Source organism: Doryrhamphus excisus, linkage group LG13, assembly GCF_037039965.1.
Source record: "Doryrhamphus excisus strain RoL-2023G ecotype Guam linkage group LG13, RoL_Dexc_Guam_v1.1, whole genome shotgun sequence".
NCBI lineage: Eukaryota > Metazoa > Chordata > Actinopteri > Syngnathiformes > Syngnathidae > Doryrhamphus > Doryrhamphus excisus.
In genome coordinates, this window is record NC_136369.1 from 14,432,308 (window position 1) to 14,451,368 (window position 19,061).

The window sequence follows — 19,061 nt, forward strand, 5'->3', positions numbered from 1 at the left end:
GCCACAAACACAATACGAACAAAAGACAGCAGCAGCAGCACTATGATTCAATCTTTACTGTATTTATCAAAGAGCAGTCATCAAAAAATAAGACATTCATCAGAAAATAGCCTATGTATTCAGCCATATCACCAACACGCTTCATGTGTTCCAAAACAAGTCAAACAAATCCAAAGTGTGTTTTTCCTGTACAATATTTAGAGTAAACATCTTGGCACTGGTCAACATCATCATGTGCCCCCCCCCCCAATCCATCAAACCTTTAAGACCAGAGCAGTGATCAGCATGAGCCACAAAACCTCTAAATGAATTTATTTATTTGAAACAAAGAAACAAAAAATAATTATTTACACTTTGTTAGAAATATTAGTTGCTTAATCATCGGTTTTCCAAAATGTTAAAATTAGGAACACACAAACTTAAAAAGAGAATGTAAATAAAGCCTCTGTACTAAGAAGCAAGATTACTTTCTTCTCTGGTTCTTTTAAGGGAGCCTCTAAAAAAGGGTTTCATTTTTGTTCTGCTGATCCACCGGAGAACAAGCTCAGGTATTCCACTTCCATCCAATCAGATGTTCTTCCTCCTGGTGACAGGCTTGGTGAAGACCCTTTCCATTATGCGTTTACGTCGGAGGTTTATGCTTGAGGTTGGAGCGTCCGCTTCCTTGATCCTCTTCTGTGCTCGTGGGACTTGATCTGCCGGACTGGGCAGCGGTGAGATCACTTCAGCTGTGAATACGGGGGGCGGCTGCAAGACATTTTTGGATCTGAAGATGAAGCGTTGAGAGAGAAAAACAACAAGCATGAACACAACCAGTTTAGAAATAGTCATCCCTCGCCACATTGCCTGCCGTTCATGTTTCGCAGCTTGGCTCTATCATGGTTTTTCAAATACATCTAAAAGAATAAACATTGGGATGTTCCATTAACAAGATGCTGGCCTCCACAACTCGTGTTTTGTATTTCACAATGCATTTATTTTTGGCTTCTCACATTATTAACTGAAAACCTGAATGAAAAGCACATTTGCCAGCCTCTGCTGGGCCCCCTCAGCCACATCTGCTGCCTTCTGAACCACAGATGCAGCTGACCCCCTCTGACCCCCTCTTCTGTGCCCTCAGCATCCCGGAGAGGAGACAAAATGCCGACACTCGTCCGTCAGCTTGGCATGGCGCAAACGCTCACAGTGGCAGTCAGAAGTTTGTACACTATTAAATCAGAATCAAACTCCTTACTGGTACCGTATATAAAAAAATATATATTTTTTATTGCCTGTATTATTGTTGTGTAAAACCGAGTATTGGCAACTTGAAGCAATTCTTTACATTAGCATAAAAAAATTCATACTTAGTCGTTCGTTTTCCAGTTCTTTTAGTGTTAGTGGCTGCTTTCCCCTCTTCTTCTGAAGTTAATTCATCCTAAAAAAAAGAAAAGAAAAATAGACATCAAATATGTATTTGTTTTTGATAAAAGATGAGTTAAAAAAAATAAAATAAATTTAACTGATTTAATTTTTTTTTTTTACATGAGGGTTGTACATTAAGGCTATATCCATATGCGTATAATAAAAAAAATGTTTTTGTCCCTGTCTATACATCATATATAAAATGTACTTCTGGAAACAACACAGTAACGATGGCAAAGTAAGCAAATTAAATTGCAAAAAAAAAAAAAGTATAAATTGTATTTGTAAAACATGTACATAAATTTTTTTTTTATAAAAATGCATTGTTTGATTTTTTTTTATTTAAAAAAGGAGTTTTCAGTGACATGTATGTGGATGCAAGCCCAAAACTATACAAGAGTGGGTTTGTGTCCGCATGGCCATCTTGAATGTACAAAACAATGGCAAAAACTGACCTTTGACACACTTTTGGCATTTCTTCCCCTGTTGCGAGAGGCGGCCACTGGAAACTCTTCACTGGGGCCTGGAGACTCTGCTCTGCTGGCTAACACGCATGCATTGGTACCGACATTAATATGGCTTTCCATGGCTGTTTTGTACCGATACAAACATACCTCTCGTTCTCCTCCTTGAGGGGGAGTAGTAAAGCTCTCCTGGGCCGATGTCGTCTGCCGGTTCTGCCGCCAACTCTGTTGATTTGGTACTTCTTGTCCTCAACATCCTTGTGACAACCCCTCCTGGTAACATGAACATGCGGTGCTTGAACACGCTGGAATGTGAATGAAAAGACCAGCCGTCTAGACGCTACCTTCCCGCTTCTCCTCCTCATCCCGGAGCCTCTTGATCAGAGCGTCTGCTATGGGAGTTTCGGAATCCACCTCTAGAGGCGAAGCCAGTAGGAAGAGGTCTTCTTCCGGGTGGTCCCACAGTTGCCCCCTGGTTGTCCGTCGTAGGCTTGTGTGAGCCACGGTGCGGTTCATCGTGGGCTCGTGCACATCATGCACGTTTCCGCTGATGCTCGCTTCCATCTTTGTTGCACTCTGAAGGAGAAACACAGCGACCCATTTTACTTTGGAACGTTTGAATACAAAGCACGGAGCTTGAATGTCAGAAAATTCCTCTTTTGTTACGGCATTGATGCGGAAAATGTGTGTGTGAGGAGAGTGGTGACAAATCCCAGGACCAATAATCCTTACCTGTGGATGCGCATTCAGAGTCATGCGGCTTGATTGACGTGTCGTTCGACTTGAGCTTGAATTTCTGTTGTCGTACTCTTTTGACGCTTTGACTTTGGCCTTTCTGGTGCTGTGTTTGATACTCGGGGAGGAAACTTCCTCCTCTTTCTCCTCTTCTTTTAAAACCTCTAAGGTCGGTGGCACCACCTCACTTTTGTTCAGGTTTCTGCGGCTAGACCTCCTTGGAGTGGATGCCTGAGCGGTCCTGCGTTTGGCCGGGGTGGAATGCCTGGTGGTTGGTCCTGGAGCAGGTGTTTCATCCATGACTTCTTCTGCTTGTTCTGCCTCCTTTATGGCGTCAGGTATGCTTTCATTCATTTGTTTAGTTCTTGAAGGAGCGTCTCTTTGAGAAGCCCGTCGTCTGGAAGGAGAAACAGCAGAGGAGGTACTCGACGCTACAGTGGCATCATCCACATCTTTCTCCTGATTGACCTTAGGACTTTCCTCATGGACTTCAGGAATTTCAGTTGGAGCTTTGCGTGTGCTTCTCCTTGGTGTGTCGGCTCGGACTTTGGTTCCTTTAGCTTTTCTAGGTGTACGACTGGGCGATGCAGGGACAACTACTTTGTTCTCGTCTGTCTCTGGTTCCTCCGGGAGGGGGGAGATGAAGGTGACAGTTCTTCTCGCTCGTGTTGACATCCGTGTAGGGGTGAACTCGGTTGTCTTGTTCTTCCGAGAATTTCGTGTCTCTGGGACTTTAAGCTGTTCTTCAGGTTTGGTGGTTGAACTTGTATTTTGCTGCACATCTTCAACTCTTGTTTCACTAGTAGTTGTGGTCTTGCTTGGACTTTCAGGCCTGATATCCGGTTCAGTTTCTAAAGATGTGTGGTCGACTACCTGCTGCTGTTCCTCCAAAGAGTTTGGGGTATCTACATGACTTGTAGTATGAAGGTCTTCCTGCACGCTTTCAGCTTTGCCCTCATCTTCCTCCATCTCCTCTGCATCTTTTGCGGCAAGAGAATCTTCATTATCCTTTGTCTCCAAAGCTTCTGTAGGTTCCTCCTCTAAAGGAGGCCCAGAGTTTGGCAATGTAGTAGGTTCAAGATCTTCTATTTGTTCTTGGGGCTCTTCCATGTTGTGCTCTTCATTGGTGTGACTGTTCAGTAGGTCAGTTTGTCCATTGATTTCATTGTCAACCAAAGGTTCAATTTCCATTCCGTCATCTTCTTGTGTTCCATTATCAAACCGAGTCTCCTGGTTCACAATCTCTGCTTCTGTCACGAGGCCATCAGTAGCCAATATGGACTCAGGAGAAGACGGTTTTGATGACCGCTGATCGTCGTCCATTGGCGACACAGGTGTGTCTTTAACCTGGTCCTCTTCCACATCCAACATTAGAGAGAAATCGCTGTGAGTTTGGTCGTCCGTCACAACGGTTTGATGAATCTCAGGCAGTCCAAATGGGACGCTGTCTACCACGTCCTGTTGTCCGTCCATGAGCTCAAGAGGAACCAGGAGAGTGGTTGAAGGTTTAAGATCCATGTAAGATGACCCCTGACCTTCATCCTCCAGTGCTTCCATCGCTCCAGTATTAGCACCGAGTCTCACCATCAACACCTCGCCTCCCATCTCCTCTCCGACCACCTGCAAACATGAAATGACTGATTAGACTAAACCCAGATATGGATGATTACAGGAGGTCATTTGTTTACCTTCATTTCGACTCCTGGTGTTATGAGGGAAAACGCTGCATCGTCCTGCTCTGATAAAGCTGGTAAGAAGTGATCGTGTTCCTGCTGTACTAAGACCGCGCTGGCTGGGAGGCTTCCGTTACCCTGGACCTCCTCAATGATTTCCACCTCACTGCCCGAGTTCTCCTCCTCATTACCCTCATCAGATTCCTCTTCCACGCCATCTTCTTCCTCCTCCTCCTCTTCAGACTCTGAGATGGAAATTTCTTCGCTGTCCTCGTTCACACTCATAACAGCTAAAGGAAAATATAACGTGTAAAGGATGTGAGCATGTCAATAAAAGGAAAGGAAGAACTGTGCAGGTCTTCCTCACAGTGTGAGTCTGTGCCCGTTGGCTCCGAGGACGTCACAGAGCTGGTGGATTTTTGGCTGGTGAACACGGGTGGAGCTGCAACAGCAGATTCATCATCCGTTTCGACATCACCTTGCACTTCACTGAGAAAGAGCAGAGTCAATATTACCATAAAAAAATAAATAAACCAGTATGTAACGGCATAAACCCGATGTTTTCAAACTGCAGGACTTCCTAAACATTATTTTCCTTCCTAAACATATTGTTGTTTACAGTTATTTAATCATCGGTGTAGTTAGAAGAGTTCAACTACATCCATGCAGGTGATATTTCATAAAAAGTATCTGTGAAAGACACTCTTCTTCTGCCAATGAAAAGCTAATGTAAATGATGACGCTAACCCACCCTGGGGTATATCAATGAAATATCAAATGCCCATCCTCAGTATTCGTAATTTGTAGATTGGTTGAAAAATAAAAAATAAAAATACAAGCAAACAAAACAAAACATACATGCTGAGGGTTGTTTGTGGTGTGTGATGAATTCCAGAGCGGGTCAGAGGAGGAGATTGGTCGCCACCAAACAAATGTCGCTGTACAAAGTCAGTCAGATCTAATGCACAAAAAGAAACAAAAAAAGATATCAGTAAAAAAAAAAAAAAAATCACAAGCAGAAATAACTGATTGGAAACGGGCACATACCTTCGTCACCGTGGGAGTGCGTGCCAGTTGGTCCTGATAATGTGACTGATACTGTAGATTTTTGGCTGGTGAGCTCACATGGCGCAGTCTCATCGCCCTCTTCGATATCACCTGGCACGTCACTGAGACAAGCAATATTTTACTTAAAAATAATTTTTTAAAAATTATTATTATTTGGAGGGGGGAAAAAATACTAACAATCTACATGCACATCTATGTGAATCTGAATTACTGTGTGAAATAAAACATACGTGCTGGGGGTTGGTGGTGATAAGTCATGGACTCTGGACCAGAGGTCGCTGCCAAACAAATGTCGCTGCACAAACTCGGTCAGATCTGATTGCAGACAAAAGAATAGTATATCAAAATCACAAAAAAAAGCTAACTGTAAATTGAGATTTTTCTTTCCGTCATCCAAGGGACACACCTGGAGATTGCTCTATGTTCTCAGCTGGTACAAGTTTGGACTCTATGTCACCACATACGTTCACATTCTCAGTGAATGTGGTTGGGGATTCAGTGTCCCCACATGCATTCATGTGCTCAATGAAGTTTGCAGCTTCAGTGTCTTCACATGCGTTCAGATGATGTGTGGACGCTGTGGACTCAGCGTCTCCATATGTGTTCGTCTTTGTAATGCGGGCTGTGGATTCCATGACCTCTGACTGGACTGGGTTCTCCTCAGTGATTAGTGACAGAGATTGTTTCTCTGGGGACAGACGACCACCTATTGGCAAAAAACATGAGTGACTCTTGAGTGGTTGATGTAATAAACCAGCAAACAGACAATTACCGTGACTGGATGTTTCCTCTTGGTCAATAAGTGCAGCATATTCTTGCTTGCAGCTTGATTCATCATCTGGTTTGTTTGTTTTATACTGTGCTGCTTCTTCAAATGTCTGATCTTCCATCAGCTCCTGGTCTTCACACTCAGCATCATTTGACACCAGGATAGGGGCAGGCTCAGAGGTTGGTAAAGAGTTCTGCTGTGGTTCTGCTTCATCAGTTGGGAACTTGATGTTCATGGTCACGTCATCTGCCTTCTCCGTAAATATATTATCTTTTTCCTCTTGTTGATCGTCTGCGAGAGGAGCATCATAGTACTCCAGAGTGGTGTCTGTGGACCGGAAGGATGTCTGGCTAGGGTCAAAGCTCAAAATAAGTTGAGTCATGTTTGATGGTTTGGTTGCTTCTGTAAAGAAGGACTGCCTCGCAGAGCATCTCAGCTGTGGTGATGGAATGCCACCTTCGGGAGGCATAAACTTTACGTGGAGCTGCTCAGCTTCCTCATCAGCAAGTTGCGAGGACCGGGTTTTACGTGTATTGGATGGCCTGGCTTCAGTTGTTAGTAAACTAATCTCACCATCTGCTGCCACCTAGGAGGAAAAAAAGGTTCAAGATTAATTGGACTTACAATAGGGTATGTTTCCACCAAGTTTTAGAGTTTTGCACACTTTATTACAGAATGTCATTTTTGACTTGCTGTTGTCAAAGTACTGAGGACCATCACAATAACATTATTATTATATTACTGCAGTAATATGGAACCTAAAAGGGTGACATGATGTAGTAAACTTACGGAGTGGGTCTCTTCTTTAGTGTATTTAACAAACTACATCATGTACGCTTGTGGCTTTGCATCCATTGTACCTAGGGTGACGGCATTCATGCCACCATCATTGGATCACTACAAAGAAAAGGATTGGTATCAGGGACTGGTCTTACCCCATTGGTCAAGTGGATGTCTGTTTGGACTTCAGGAGATTCTGCCAATTCACTAAAGGTGATGCGACTCTCTTTGCTGCGGAGCGGAGGTGTGATGGAACGCCTGGGAGACGCAGAGGGCGTGGCCACAGGAGTCGGCCTCAGGCTGCTACGTAGGATGGACTGAGGGGTAAAGGCTGTGAAAACAGACCCGGAAGCAGCCAAGGCACGAGCTCGCTGATGACACACAAACACACACAAAAAAACCATTGTAAATATGTCTACACGGTCATAACGTTACAGGCACATTTCCATATAAAAATTATCAAATTCTTTGAAAGGCATCAATAAATATACTATTGTGAAATAATACTGGGTTTCACCTTGACAACCTGCGGCGTTTGTAACAGGCTGAATTCAGGGGCTTTCGTGGTGCTTTTTGGAAAGACACAGATGCTCGACGGTCTGGCTGGACTTAGCAGAGGCTGAGTCATGTGCCAGGCGTCTATTAGCCTGCATCACATTTGAGAGAGGGGGTGGGGGTGCAAAAGACACTGCTAACACTGAATCATCTATGATTGTCAACTTTCATTCATAGTGTCTAATTGTACTGCCACATAAACAAAAATATGAGACTGGCTTCCGTTAAATTACCTTGACTTTCGTTTAGAGCTCATTGTAATTGGTGTTCCCAGGAATGGCTCTGGTTGGGTCAGGGATGCAGCCTGGAGCCCAGGACTCGAGAATCCAGCTGTCCTTGGACTAACAGGCACGATTTTACAAAAGTTAGTAAGGAATTAAACAAAAAAACTTTTGTTTGCTGTTGGCTCACCTCATAGTAGGGGAGGACTGCGGCGTATCTCCTTTGCCCAACCACACCTCTTCAATCTTGTTGAGAACACTGTAGATAAAGCCTGCCCTCGACATCACCTTCTCATTAGCGGAACGCTTGGTGATGGCTGACAGAGGCTGTGGACGAGTCACTGCACCACAATGGGAAATTATGTTATGCACTCAGAAAGATAGGAAAGCTTTCAATCATTCCTCTCTTCCACTCTACCTTCTTTGTGGGTGATGCTAGGATGTTGGTAGGGTTTGGCTCTCTCCATTGCCAGTTTCCTCTGCACTGTGGGAAGAACTTTGCCATACTGATCCAAAATACAGTTGCGGATGTTGGAACGCTCTTTAATTTTTGGGTCTCGCTCATTCTGAGTAAAACAGAACAGGCATGCGACTTATTTTGTGAGAATCAGACAGCAATATGTGAGGTATATTACTGTAATTTTAAATGTTTAAATACATTGGAACTCCAAATGTTGAATGCCCCTGATGTCAAACAATTTTAAATTCTAATCAAGATTTTCTGGAAAAATATCCCTTGAGTCACATGGGAGGACACCATATTGGGCAAGACCTCAGTTCAGCAAAAATTAGCTGAAAAAAAGATTAAGGAAGCCAAACTCTTTACATAACTGTAACCAGCAACTAACTGGAACTACTTTCCTCAGCACCGAAATCTGACCAGACCTCAGCTCAGGACACGAGGAGTCATGGAGTGAGTCGCTGCTGACGGACTTCACCGATTATGGGGGTGTCATTCATACAAGTTCAGGTCAAAAAATCTAAACTATACCTTTAAATATTACCCCATATACATACACCCTGTTACTGTAAATGTTGAACTTAATATAGGATTTGTGATGGTGACCTATGCCTCATGGGAAAAAGATATTTCCAAATGCAAACAAATGTATGGACAAAGGAGTGTGTTCAACATGTAAAGTTCCACCATTCTTAATAATGCTTGAGCATGTGCGTGTCATACCACAGGGTGCATCTTGAGGCTGTGGTTGAGTCGCAGGGCAGGTATGTAGTTGGACTGCTGAAGGTAATGAACCATGAGTATTTCTCTGTTGTCCAGACCACCGGTGGTTTGAAGAAACTTCTCCAAAGTTTCCTAAAAACAAAACCCCAAAAGATAAACTATGTGTAGTAGCATGACTCTGCAAGCATCTCCAAATGGTAGCTCTGCATTATTACACCTGCACATGTTTAAAGGGGACCTATTATACTCATTTTTGGGGCCTTTATATTGAGTTGTGGACTCATATAGAGCAGCTACACACGATAACCAGCACAGAAAGCTTTCTAGATCTTCTGGAATCTGCACCTATTCCAGCTGTATTCAGGGCTCACTTCCAAATGCGCAAACCTCATTATCTGAAACTTAGACAAAGTTTAACACGATAATACACGATTCTAACAACTTTTATAGGTCAGAAAAGTGGAAAAAGCATAATAGTGACCCTTTAAATATTTCTTGTTTCACTGGGACATTACACATACACCACCATCCTCTTCACAGAATGACTGCCAAAGGCAAGTAATATGTCATGAAAGTCACCTGTTCAGTGTGGCCCAGAGGCAGCTTGAGCAGATCTTTAATGAGGCCCAGCTCCTGGCACCTCTCGTACATGAATCCCAGCAGCTCAGATGCATTGAGATGATTCGAGTGTTCCTGTAGTAATGACCTCGCCTCAGTGAGACACCTGGGAAAGTGAGCATTACAAAACATTAAAACAAAAATCCAGTGCAGGTAGGTTCACAAAATGGATTAACAGTCTTCACTGTCTAACATTATGTAAGTAGGCCTGTCGCAATATTATTTTGCTGGTCGATAATTGTGCTATTAATTATCAACCGATACTCATTGGTGAATTTATCAAGGGCTCATAATTATTGTGACAGGCCTATGGGTAAGAGTCTTTTCTCTTCCTACCTGTTGTGTAGCAGTACAGAGAGGCACAGCCTGGCATGGGAGGTGGAGGATATCGGAGGTTTTGCGACATGAAAGTAACGCAATGCCAGTGAGTGTTGGCCCTGGCACATCAGGGCTTGCAGGACACGCTCATGCTGCCACTTAAAGTGACACTGAGAGGCGGCTGGGTGGAGGAGCAGCTCGAATGAACTCTGTTCCAAAGAGGTATTAAACAGTGATTTACACATCTTTACAAGATGTCTTTCAGTGTCTCGCTTTTTAAAAATTCGTAAATTAATGTACACACCTGATGGTCACGATGATCCAACAGCCAGAGACCTTGGACCAGTTTGACCAGTCCAATGGGGATGGCAAAAGCACTGGGGAAAGACTTCACTGAAGCTCCCTCCTTATTGGGGAAGGAGTACATAACATCTAACAACAAGTAGATCACCTAAGAGCATGTCAAGGCTTATACATAAAAGGATACAACATATCTGGGACAGATTTATATAATAATTTGAATAGTGTATAAAATGTGGTATTTCATCATAGCCTTCATTTTACTTAACTGCAGAAAGTACCAGCTATCCATTAGCAGTATCAAACATCTGTAAAACTTTGCAGAGAGGATATGAGGTACTGCATCTATTTGAATTGCAGTGTGTATTTATTCAAGTGGACTACACCCCCAGTGATTAATTGAGTCATGGTGTCTATAGAAGTGAGGGCCATCATTTTCAAAAATGTGGTTGAAATGTCTTTTAGTGTTAGTGCAAGAAAATAAAACACTAGTAATATAATTTTTAAACAAAAAGCTGCTAATTTATCAGACAGGATATACTGGGTCTGAAGGATACAATTGCATGTTTTGAAGCTTCATCAACGTTTTCCAGAAGATACATATCTAGCAAAGCCTGCAATAAAAACACGTGGTTACGTTATTCATTGTGTTGGAGCATATCTGTATGATGAGTGTGTTGAATTTAAGACAAACTGACATGAAGGGTGGGTGGTGGGTACTGTCCTGTTCCACCATCATCTCTTTTCCACAGGCTGATTAAACCTTCTCCACATTGGTCGACCAAACTGTCAATCATCAGGCAATCTGCACACCACTTGCCCCTGAGACAGGAGTATAGGCAAAAAAAAAGCACTGAATCCAGCTGCACCACCAAGTTATGTCATTCTTTTAACAATACTTTGCCATGACTATTCACTTTGCCATTGTGGTGAGCTCCTCCCTGCGAACAGAGTAGTAGTTGTTGATGACTGAGTGACTGTAGAAAGGCCTGGAGATCTTCATGGCATCCACATCTATAGATATGAGTTACAATTCATAGTGAAGAAACATATAAAGCATCATCACATCAAATTTAAAGTGCTGCCTAATCATATGTATATACCTGATCCTTCGGGCAGCAGACCAGTGCGACAGAACCAGAGGACGACTTGGGCATACTTGGAAATCAGACTGGACACCATGTTTTTGTTGATAAGACCAACTAGACCTGGACAAACAAACAAAGGACAACCGTAAATCCAACGGTAAAAGAATGGTAGATTAACTATATGGCATTACTGTCATAGAAATTGTCAGTAACAATGTTCCATGTGCAACAAGACATGTACGGCTGAAATGAAATGATCACTAAGTAAACTGGTAGACAATGACTTATGCATTTCAAAATGCAAGTGGATGAAAGCAATGCAGTTGCTTGTATAACACAAACCAAATACAAGAAATTGCGCCCCTGCAGCACCTTTCTCAGTGAGCTCCTGGGCCTCAGTGAGCAGACAGTGGAAGATGGTACTGAGGTTCGCCAGCAGTCTGTGGCTGTGCTGCAGCAGCTGCATGGTCTGAGGGTCTGTGAAGTTGGATGAGCTGTCAAAGAGCGGTGCACCTAGTGAACAACCACACCAGTGAGTGACAGGCTCATGAACTCCTGAGCTCATCAATCGAATGCTCTGTTAATGTTCCAACAACTAGGCACATACAGATGCCATCCAGTTCCTCCTTGGTCTGGATCACTTTGTTCCAAGCCCAATCCAAGATGTAGCGCAGATTTAATGCAGAGCCTGGTTGTTCTGGTGGGAAAGGTTACACAATATGTATAACACTGGGTCACATAATGACAATATTTCAGGCCTTGTGCAGACTGGTTCTCACCCTCCGCAGTCCACTGTTTGATACAACCAGTGATCAGTCCCAAAGACGTGGTCTCTACGGCAGTTGACAGGATAGCATCCAGCTGGTCCTCCTATTGGCCACGTTACAGTCACATTTTATAGTCAGTGAAAACTACCAAATGCATATAAATTCCATACTGAGGGCTGCATACTGAAAAATCTGAGAATGCTGGGGTACATTTTGATATTTTTACTTTGTTAATGTTATTTGATGTACATTTTAAGAAAATAAGTGTTCATTTTTTTCTTAGCATCAACATTTATACATTACCAACTAACGTTACGCCATGTAAAGCCACGTTATGCAACAATGGTGCAATATGCAATAATGTCATAATTTAATTACTGTGTAATACCGCTGCATTTTGCAATAGTTTGTCAGTTTGTAAGAAATAACTTGTTACATATTAAAAGGTTATTACAATTTATTATAAAGTGTGTTCAATTTTTTTTTTACAAAATGCAACATTACTTCAACGTCAGACGTTCTCCAATGTGTGAGATGAGACAACTCTGGCATACACAGCTTAGACATTTTATTGTGTGTGTCTACCTGAGAGGGGCTGGAGTTGTGTGCGTCAGCCAGGCGAGATGACAAAAGGCCAGACATGAGGCAACGCAAGTAGCAGCTGGAGATGGCGTCACTGGAACAAGGAACCGCTTTCTTCAAAAAGCTCAAGGTCTGCTCGGGGAGAGATCAATCTCAATCAAAAGCACTTCCATTCAAGCAAAATTTTCAAGGTTTTGTAACTCTAAAGATGCGGGTCTAAATTTAAAGTATTAGAGCCTTAAGGTGCAAATGCTTAACACTCCAAATTTTTTTGCTTTTGTTACAACCAATTTGTGTGGAATTTAATATGGACATGAAAATACTTTTAGAGTAGCACGAATCATTTTACATGGTTACAGATCAATTTGTGTTGTGATTTAGAATACAGTACTTAAATGACTTTTTTTGAATACAGTACTTAAATGACCGTAATTTCATGGTCCCTAGTATAAACAACCAGCGGTTATAACGGCACTTCCCATATGAGCGCTCAACCCAAATGACACAGCAGTCGGGGCACAGCAAGGGGGAACTATCACTGTAGCTACCGAGCCGAATATCCAACATCCAAACAATGTTGTACGGCAAACGGATTGGCTCAATCTAGTGGTGGTGGCCGATATTATCTGAACTTCAAAACAGCGGATGCCGATCCAGATTCTGAAAATCAGATTGGGACATCCAATAGTGACTAACCTCTTTCTGATATCCAGAACAGGTTGAATGCACAATCCCAGAGTTTAATAAGCAAATAGCATCTGTAAACAACAAAAAAGGAGAAGATAAAAGAAGTCTTTGACAATTAGCAGCAAAATTGTATATATCACTTCCTTTGGCACTTACCAAAGTTATATGCGGTTGGATTAAAGTACTGTTCTGGTGGTGGAAAAGTTAAGGGCAGGCTTCGGCTGAGACTGTGATCCTGTATCATCACATCCAGCAGGGTGCGTGGAGAAGCCATTTGCATCACTTGGTCCAGACACCACACCGCAAAGTAGGGACAGTTCTGCAGAGACTCACCCGTTCTTTTGAAAAACAGAAGGAGAAAAAACAACAATGTTGTAACTATAGTGATATAGCTTTTGGGTGGGACTGTTTGGGTGAAACCAAATATTGTGATAAGGTAGTTTCACACTGCAGGTCAATTCCAATTTTTTGCTCGCATGTGACCTGGATCTATTTTTTTGTATTTCAGCATCAGCAGGTCAACTATGTTTTTTTCAAAATACGACTCAAGCCTCATTCGTATATAGATATAAATCATACTGCAGTCTGAACAGTCAGGTTGCATCTATCCAACCTACAGTATAAGTCATCCAAAGCTGTGTTTTGACTTTGATAAAAGGTACTCAGAAATGTAGACGAAACTTGTTGATGCCCGAAAACAATCTTTGAAAAGTGTTAGTGAAGCGGCTCATGTCAATGTTTCACCACTCCTGGCTCCGACATCCACCTACGCACGCCTTGGAACAGAAGCACAGCAAGTTCTCCATGAACTGCCACATCACAAAATGATGCCCCTCTCCACCTTATTTCCTAATCTCTTATATAAAATGTGGCTAAGAAACTGCTGACTCCCATTGCACAAAATCCTTGAAATTGCAACAAAACGGGGCTGTAAACATGAGGCAATGATTGTGATGCCACATCACTTCTTGTAATGTGAAGATGCGTTTTAACAAAACTTCCAAATTGGGCATCATACATCTGCTGTTTTATAGCCACCTTTCAACTACTTTAAATGTCAATTAGGAATCCAAATCGCCTCTGGGCTGTACCTCAATGAGTCTGGCATCTGTGCATGGTACCATCGGTTGATGTCAAAAACCCCAATGTAGGTGGATGGCATTCCTTGGCCATAGGTCTTGACTTGCCAGCTGAAGATGGAAACGCTGGTATCTGGGGATGCAGCTGAAAATGGGAGGTGATTCAATGTGACGAAAACAGAAATATTTATTTTGTCCTAGTCTATCAATCAAAGCATCTATCAAAGCAAGGTCCATAAAGGCATGCTAGGAATGAATTTGGTGCAGAAGAACTTGACTAAGAGAAAAGCGTTTGGTGCATCATCAGTCACCCCTGATTTGACAAATGCTGTTCTGGATCAAAAGGAAAAAAACTAATTGAGACACACTCCAAAGTTTTGGAGAAAGTCCCAATGGAGTGGAAGGTTTTATCGCGGCAAAGGAAGAATAGACCCCAGATTCCATACAACACTACAATGTACTGTAGATCCCATTAGTGTTTCCAGTAACCTCAAAAGTCTGACCTTCATTCATGCTGTCATCCCGGTCTGGGTGGGGTCGGAATTTCTCGATTGTCTGGCAGCTCAGCAGGCGGGTGTTGGTGGTCTGCACCCCGAGAGGGAAAGCTGCACCACTTAGCTCCTGACTGTAACGCTCCTCGCAGTACTCTAGACCCTGAGCAGTATTATAAATATAAAAAGGTGATCAAGAAAGAGCAGCAAATACATTTGAAAAGCCATATTCTACACACCTCATAATGGATCTTCCCTGAGGCTAGACACTTCCGCTCACTGAAGGCCAGCTGAAGCAGGCGGAGAGTGACCATATCTCCCTCTCTGTGCAGGCAAGTAAAGATGAGTGTTTTGCCTTGAAAGAACACTTCGAAAGAATTATTGAAAAATAATAGTCTAATGTGAAACTTACTGATCCTGAGTAGACTGGACAGCCCAGAGGTAGCAGCAGTTCCTTGGGTCATTTTCAGGCTCCTGAAAGGTGAAGGCATGCACAGGCACCCTGCCACCATCCAACTGAGAGTGGTATCTTAACAGGCAACACAGGGATTAGTATAGCTGTATTCACGCAGATGGTAACATTTAATTAGAAAGTCCCCATTCACACAATAAAAATGTATCCATATGGCAACTGTAACTCGTTATTTCCAGAGACATACTCTTTTCTGAGAGACTTCAAGTTCCAAAGCTGCAAATAGCCATCTGAGAAGCCCACTGCCAGTTGGTTTGTTCTGGGGATGTATTGCAGCGCTGTGGCGGCAACACCACTGGGCCCACTGAGCTGGAGGCAAATATGTCTTCCCTCTCTGCTGCTCACTTCTCTGAGTCTGGGTATTGCTCCTGGAGATTTGGTCACTACTTGCAAATCTGTGAATCCCAAAAGAAGAGTGATTGGTTAAAAATTAGCGTGAAAAGCCAACAAAAATACATATCTTCTGTTTTCAGTCTGTGAAAGTACACAGTCAATCGTCACTACATCCATGCACATGGACACTCCTCACCTGAGGCCTCCAGCTCACTCTGGTTGCAGGACAGATCATCCAGACAGAGGTCCACCAGCAGAACATGTCCCAGATCTGTTACTACAGCGGCAATGCCAAAGAACCAGCGAAGACTCTGGTGGAGGTGCTGTGTCGAGGTGCTTGCGCCACCATAACTCACTAACGGTTCAATTCCTGTAATCTGTAAACCGCAGACACTTCTAATGTAAAACTTGAATAGTTCTGGTATTTGCTGGAATGTTTTCCAATATCAAGCATAGGGGACTCACCCTCCCTGGTATGATCATTGCTTTGACCACCTTTGACAGTCCCAAGTCGTACAGACATAACACACTGCCTTCAGTTTCTTCCAAGCCCACCAGCAATCCCGACCTTGGAATAGAAAATGTATATTTACTATTAGATTGTTTTTGCTGGTAATGCACATTACAAAGCAATAAACAATTTACAAGAGCATGATTACAACAAGGAAAGTGTCAAGAAAGTAAGTCAGTGCGCATCTGACCTTTTGAGCCAGCTGAAGTCCCTCACTGCGAGGATACTGGGCGGGTGCTCCCCCCCACCGCTAAAGCAGTATGCAGACAAACGCTCTCCAGTCAGCGAATGGACAAATTCCAGGTGGGGGCCGCAGGCAAGCCACGCATGTCCTCCACGGCCTTCACACACAGCCATGAAATCAAAATGTGACATGTCTCGTTCAGAAAAAAAGCTTTCTCACAATAATAAATAATTACTGTAATTAGTCAGACGATTGCCATGTGCACACATGTTTGACACCTCCAAACCGGCGAGAGAGTTCATTGCCTGAGCACAAGTTCTTTAATACAGCTGAAAAGCCGGCAGTTTAAGAAATAATGCAAAGTTAAACAGTATGAATTTCCTGTGAGAAAATATGTCACAAACAGCAATTCCACAACCTTACATAGTGAGAGATAACATATTAAAGAAAATATTGCATTATTGTCATATATTATTATTATTAGACCATCAGTGGTTTATTTGATCTAAAAAAATTGATACATGTAAAATATATCATTAAGCATCAAATTCCTGGGATAATAAAAATGTCAAAATGCACCTGCATTGTTTTGTGTCTGTTTTGATAGTTCCAGGATTCAGTGGCAATGTACCCCTTGCTCCATTGCCATTTAACTCACCAGTCGTTAACCTGCCATGAAGCACAGAATCCAGAGTGATCTCATCCTCTCCCAGAGCCTCAAGAGTCACCGCGGGGAAAGGAAGCAGGCTCCTGGTGACCTGTGCTGTCAGTTCGTACATCGCTCGCTGTAACAACAATACCAGATCTTTGTTAGAAACAGCCCTCACATTTTATCCTATGAGAAGTCTAGATAACTTAGTAACTTAGCAGTAAAAAAAATAAATCAACAAAAGAAACTATTTTTAAAGCAATGCTGTGATTTTCAAAAAATGTGCACTAAGCAAAATGACAAAAGGTGCCAACAAGAAAAACTAGTGGTATTTCTTGCAAGAAAATGTGAAGAAAATTGTGTATGTATTTGTACATATACACAGTATATTGGGGTTTTCCACATCTTCATAACGTGGTATCTAAAAAGGAGGAACCAGCGGGATTGTTACAGTATTTAGTTTTTTTATGATAGTGACAGAAACAGCCCCCCCTAAAGGTGTCCCGAGGTAATAAGGAATTCAAGTGAACTCCCGCGCAACAAACGAGGCTGTCAGTCAGCCCACGTTAACCATATGGTGAAGCACGGATACATTTCTACCACAGATGAGTGTAAATGTTTACATCCAAGAAAAGTTAGCATTTAAGAGGGACAAATATTTTAATAAACAGTTCCTCTGATTATTGTGGATTAACTTAAGTTTCCTCTAAAAACGTCACATTATACACATGGACATTGTAAAACCGTCAAAATAAGTTGTTATCTGTCACAACAAAGACACAAAACGGCCAGAAAAGTCCAACAAACGTGGAATTATAACTGTCATCAAAATATCACGCCATTGAAATGTTAGCTTTGTGGCTAGCATGGCAGGGCAAAAATTAGCATCGTCAACTAGCACGGTGCAGTTAGCTTGGCTAGCATGTAAACAAACAGTTATTCCTCTCACTGTGTTACAGGTCGATGTCATACATGACGACGTTCCACACCGCGATGATATAGAGTGTTACTTTGCTACATAATGATAAATAAATACTATAGGTGCCTTGCATTCACTTTGGCTAACTGAGCAGGCTATCTTGCAAGGTCACCATTGATAGCATACAATTTCCCAGAACCTAGCTGGTTATATTGAAGGTATGGTAGAACATGAATATAATATTTAGAGTATATAGTATGATTTTTTTTAGATAAATCGTTTTCAAATAACGGAGGCGTATTTGCGGAGCATGTGTTGAGCCATGATGGCCAGTTATATGGTGCAACTTTTACAAACCTTCGATGATGTCAATGTAATGTGGCAACACTGCCAATCAATAAGACAAACTCTTAACTTGGTATAGGCTAAATGTAAGCCAATCGTGCCTATTATAAAACTAGCCTAGTTTCACCTAGCTACACAGCTCTCACGCACGCACCTTATCCACTAGCAGCATTGCGGTGCGTTTATTTATATGTTATTGTCTTTATTTACCAGCAACTATAGATGTTTCCACGTTGAATGCGCGTACTAGGCAAGAGAGGTACGTTTAAAAAGCTCGGATCTTCCAGCTAGCTTATCGACAGTAGTTGAAAACGTGATGCAACGTGCCGCTAGCTGCTACCGCTGTCATAACGTTACCTGCTTTGCTTGTATACGGCTTTAAAATGAACCCACGAAGGTTTCGTTATCCTTGGCGAATGTCTAGTTGATGGCTCGTCATAACCGGCTCGGCGCGAATCCCGCACTCAAGTCGCTGGGTTGCTTGCGTTAAATGACAAGCCCATAAGCTTCCAAAGAACTTCAAGTTTCGGCTTCGTATAGCGCCATTTTCACTGTGAGTGAAAGAGAATTGCTATGAAGATTTTCTTTCTTCGCTGGCTTGTGTGGATGTAGACGATGTAATTTGCTCACTGGCGCCACCTTCCGGTTGGGCGGAATGAATTACAAGGTAAAACAACGGTTTAAATGTGTATTAATGGGTCCTTGCCATTTAATACTTTAATCGAGACACAATGATGAATACAAAATCATTATATATTCTCTGAAGGTGGATTCTATAAATGATCAATTAATATTTTATTTCATTGTTGTTTTCATTTTTGCAAACATGGAAGATTCAAATAAAATGACATCTCAGAATGGGCTAA

General features: G+C 42.3%; 1 protein-coding gene across 1 annotated transcript; it reads right to left on the reverse strand.

Moving 5' to 3' along the window:
- Nucleotides 1-41: 41 nt before the first annotated feature.
- Nucleotides 42-18,777, reverse strand: ahctf1 (AT hook containing transcription factor 1). Its single transcript, XM_058089311.2, has 42 exons — nt 18,553-18,777; nt 16,941-17,067; nt 16,289-16,439; nt 16,053-16,155; nt 15,784-15,964; nt 15,442-15,649; nt 15,195-15,311; nt 15,022-15,106; nt 14,795-14,945; nt 14,304-14,436; nt 13,369-13,550; nt 13,222-13,283; nt 12,529-12,657; nt 11,956-12,046; nt 11,784-11,873; nt 11,549-11,689; nt 11,192-11,296; nt 11,006-11,102; nt 10,787-10,910; nt 10,646-10,702; nt 10,093-10,239; nt 9,807-9,997; nt 9,432-9,576; nt 8,853-8,984; nt 8,088-8,235; nt 7,860-8,010; nt 7,682-7,789; nt 7,411-7,540; nt 7,049-7,264; nt 6,117-6,699; nt 5,751-6,050; nt 5,575-5,659; nt 5,324-5,445; nt 5,135-5,234; nt 4,644-4,765; nt 4,292-4,566; nt 2,601-4,223; nt 2,213-2,444; nt 2,019-2,141; nt 1,860-1,948; nt 1,347-1,417; nt 42-766 (listed from the first exon to the last, which is right to left on the reverse strand). The coding sequence occupies exons 2-42, from the start codon at nt 17,059-17,061 to the stop codon at nt 568-570; spliced, it is 7,620 nt and encodes a 2,539-aa protein (XP_057945294.2). The 5' UTR covers nt 17,062-17,067; nt 18,553-18,777; the 3' UTR covers nt 42-567.
- Nucleotides 18,778-19,061: the final 284 nt, after the last annotated feature.

What these genes read in the sequence shown, in the direction of transcription:
- ahctf1 (XM_058089311.2), bottom strand. Translation starts at nt 17,061, where the DNA reads ATGTACGAACTGACAGCACAGGTCACCAGGAGCCTGCTTCCTTTCCCC. An exon ending in CCAGGAGCTCACTGAGAAAG is followed by an intron (nt 11,297 to 11,548) that starts GTGCTGCAGGGG and finishes TTGTTTGTCCAG; the next exon opens with GTCTAGTTGGTCTTATCAAC. An exon ending in AAACGCCGCAGGTTGTCAAG is followed by an intron (nt 7,265 to 7,410) that starts GTGAAACCCAGT and finishes GTGTGTCATCAG; the next exon opens with CGAGCTCGTGCCTTGGCTGC.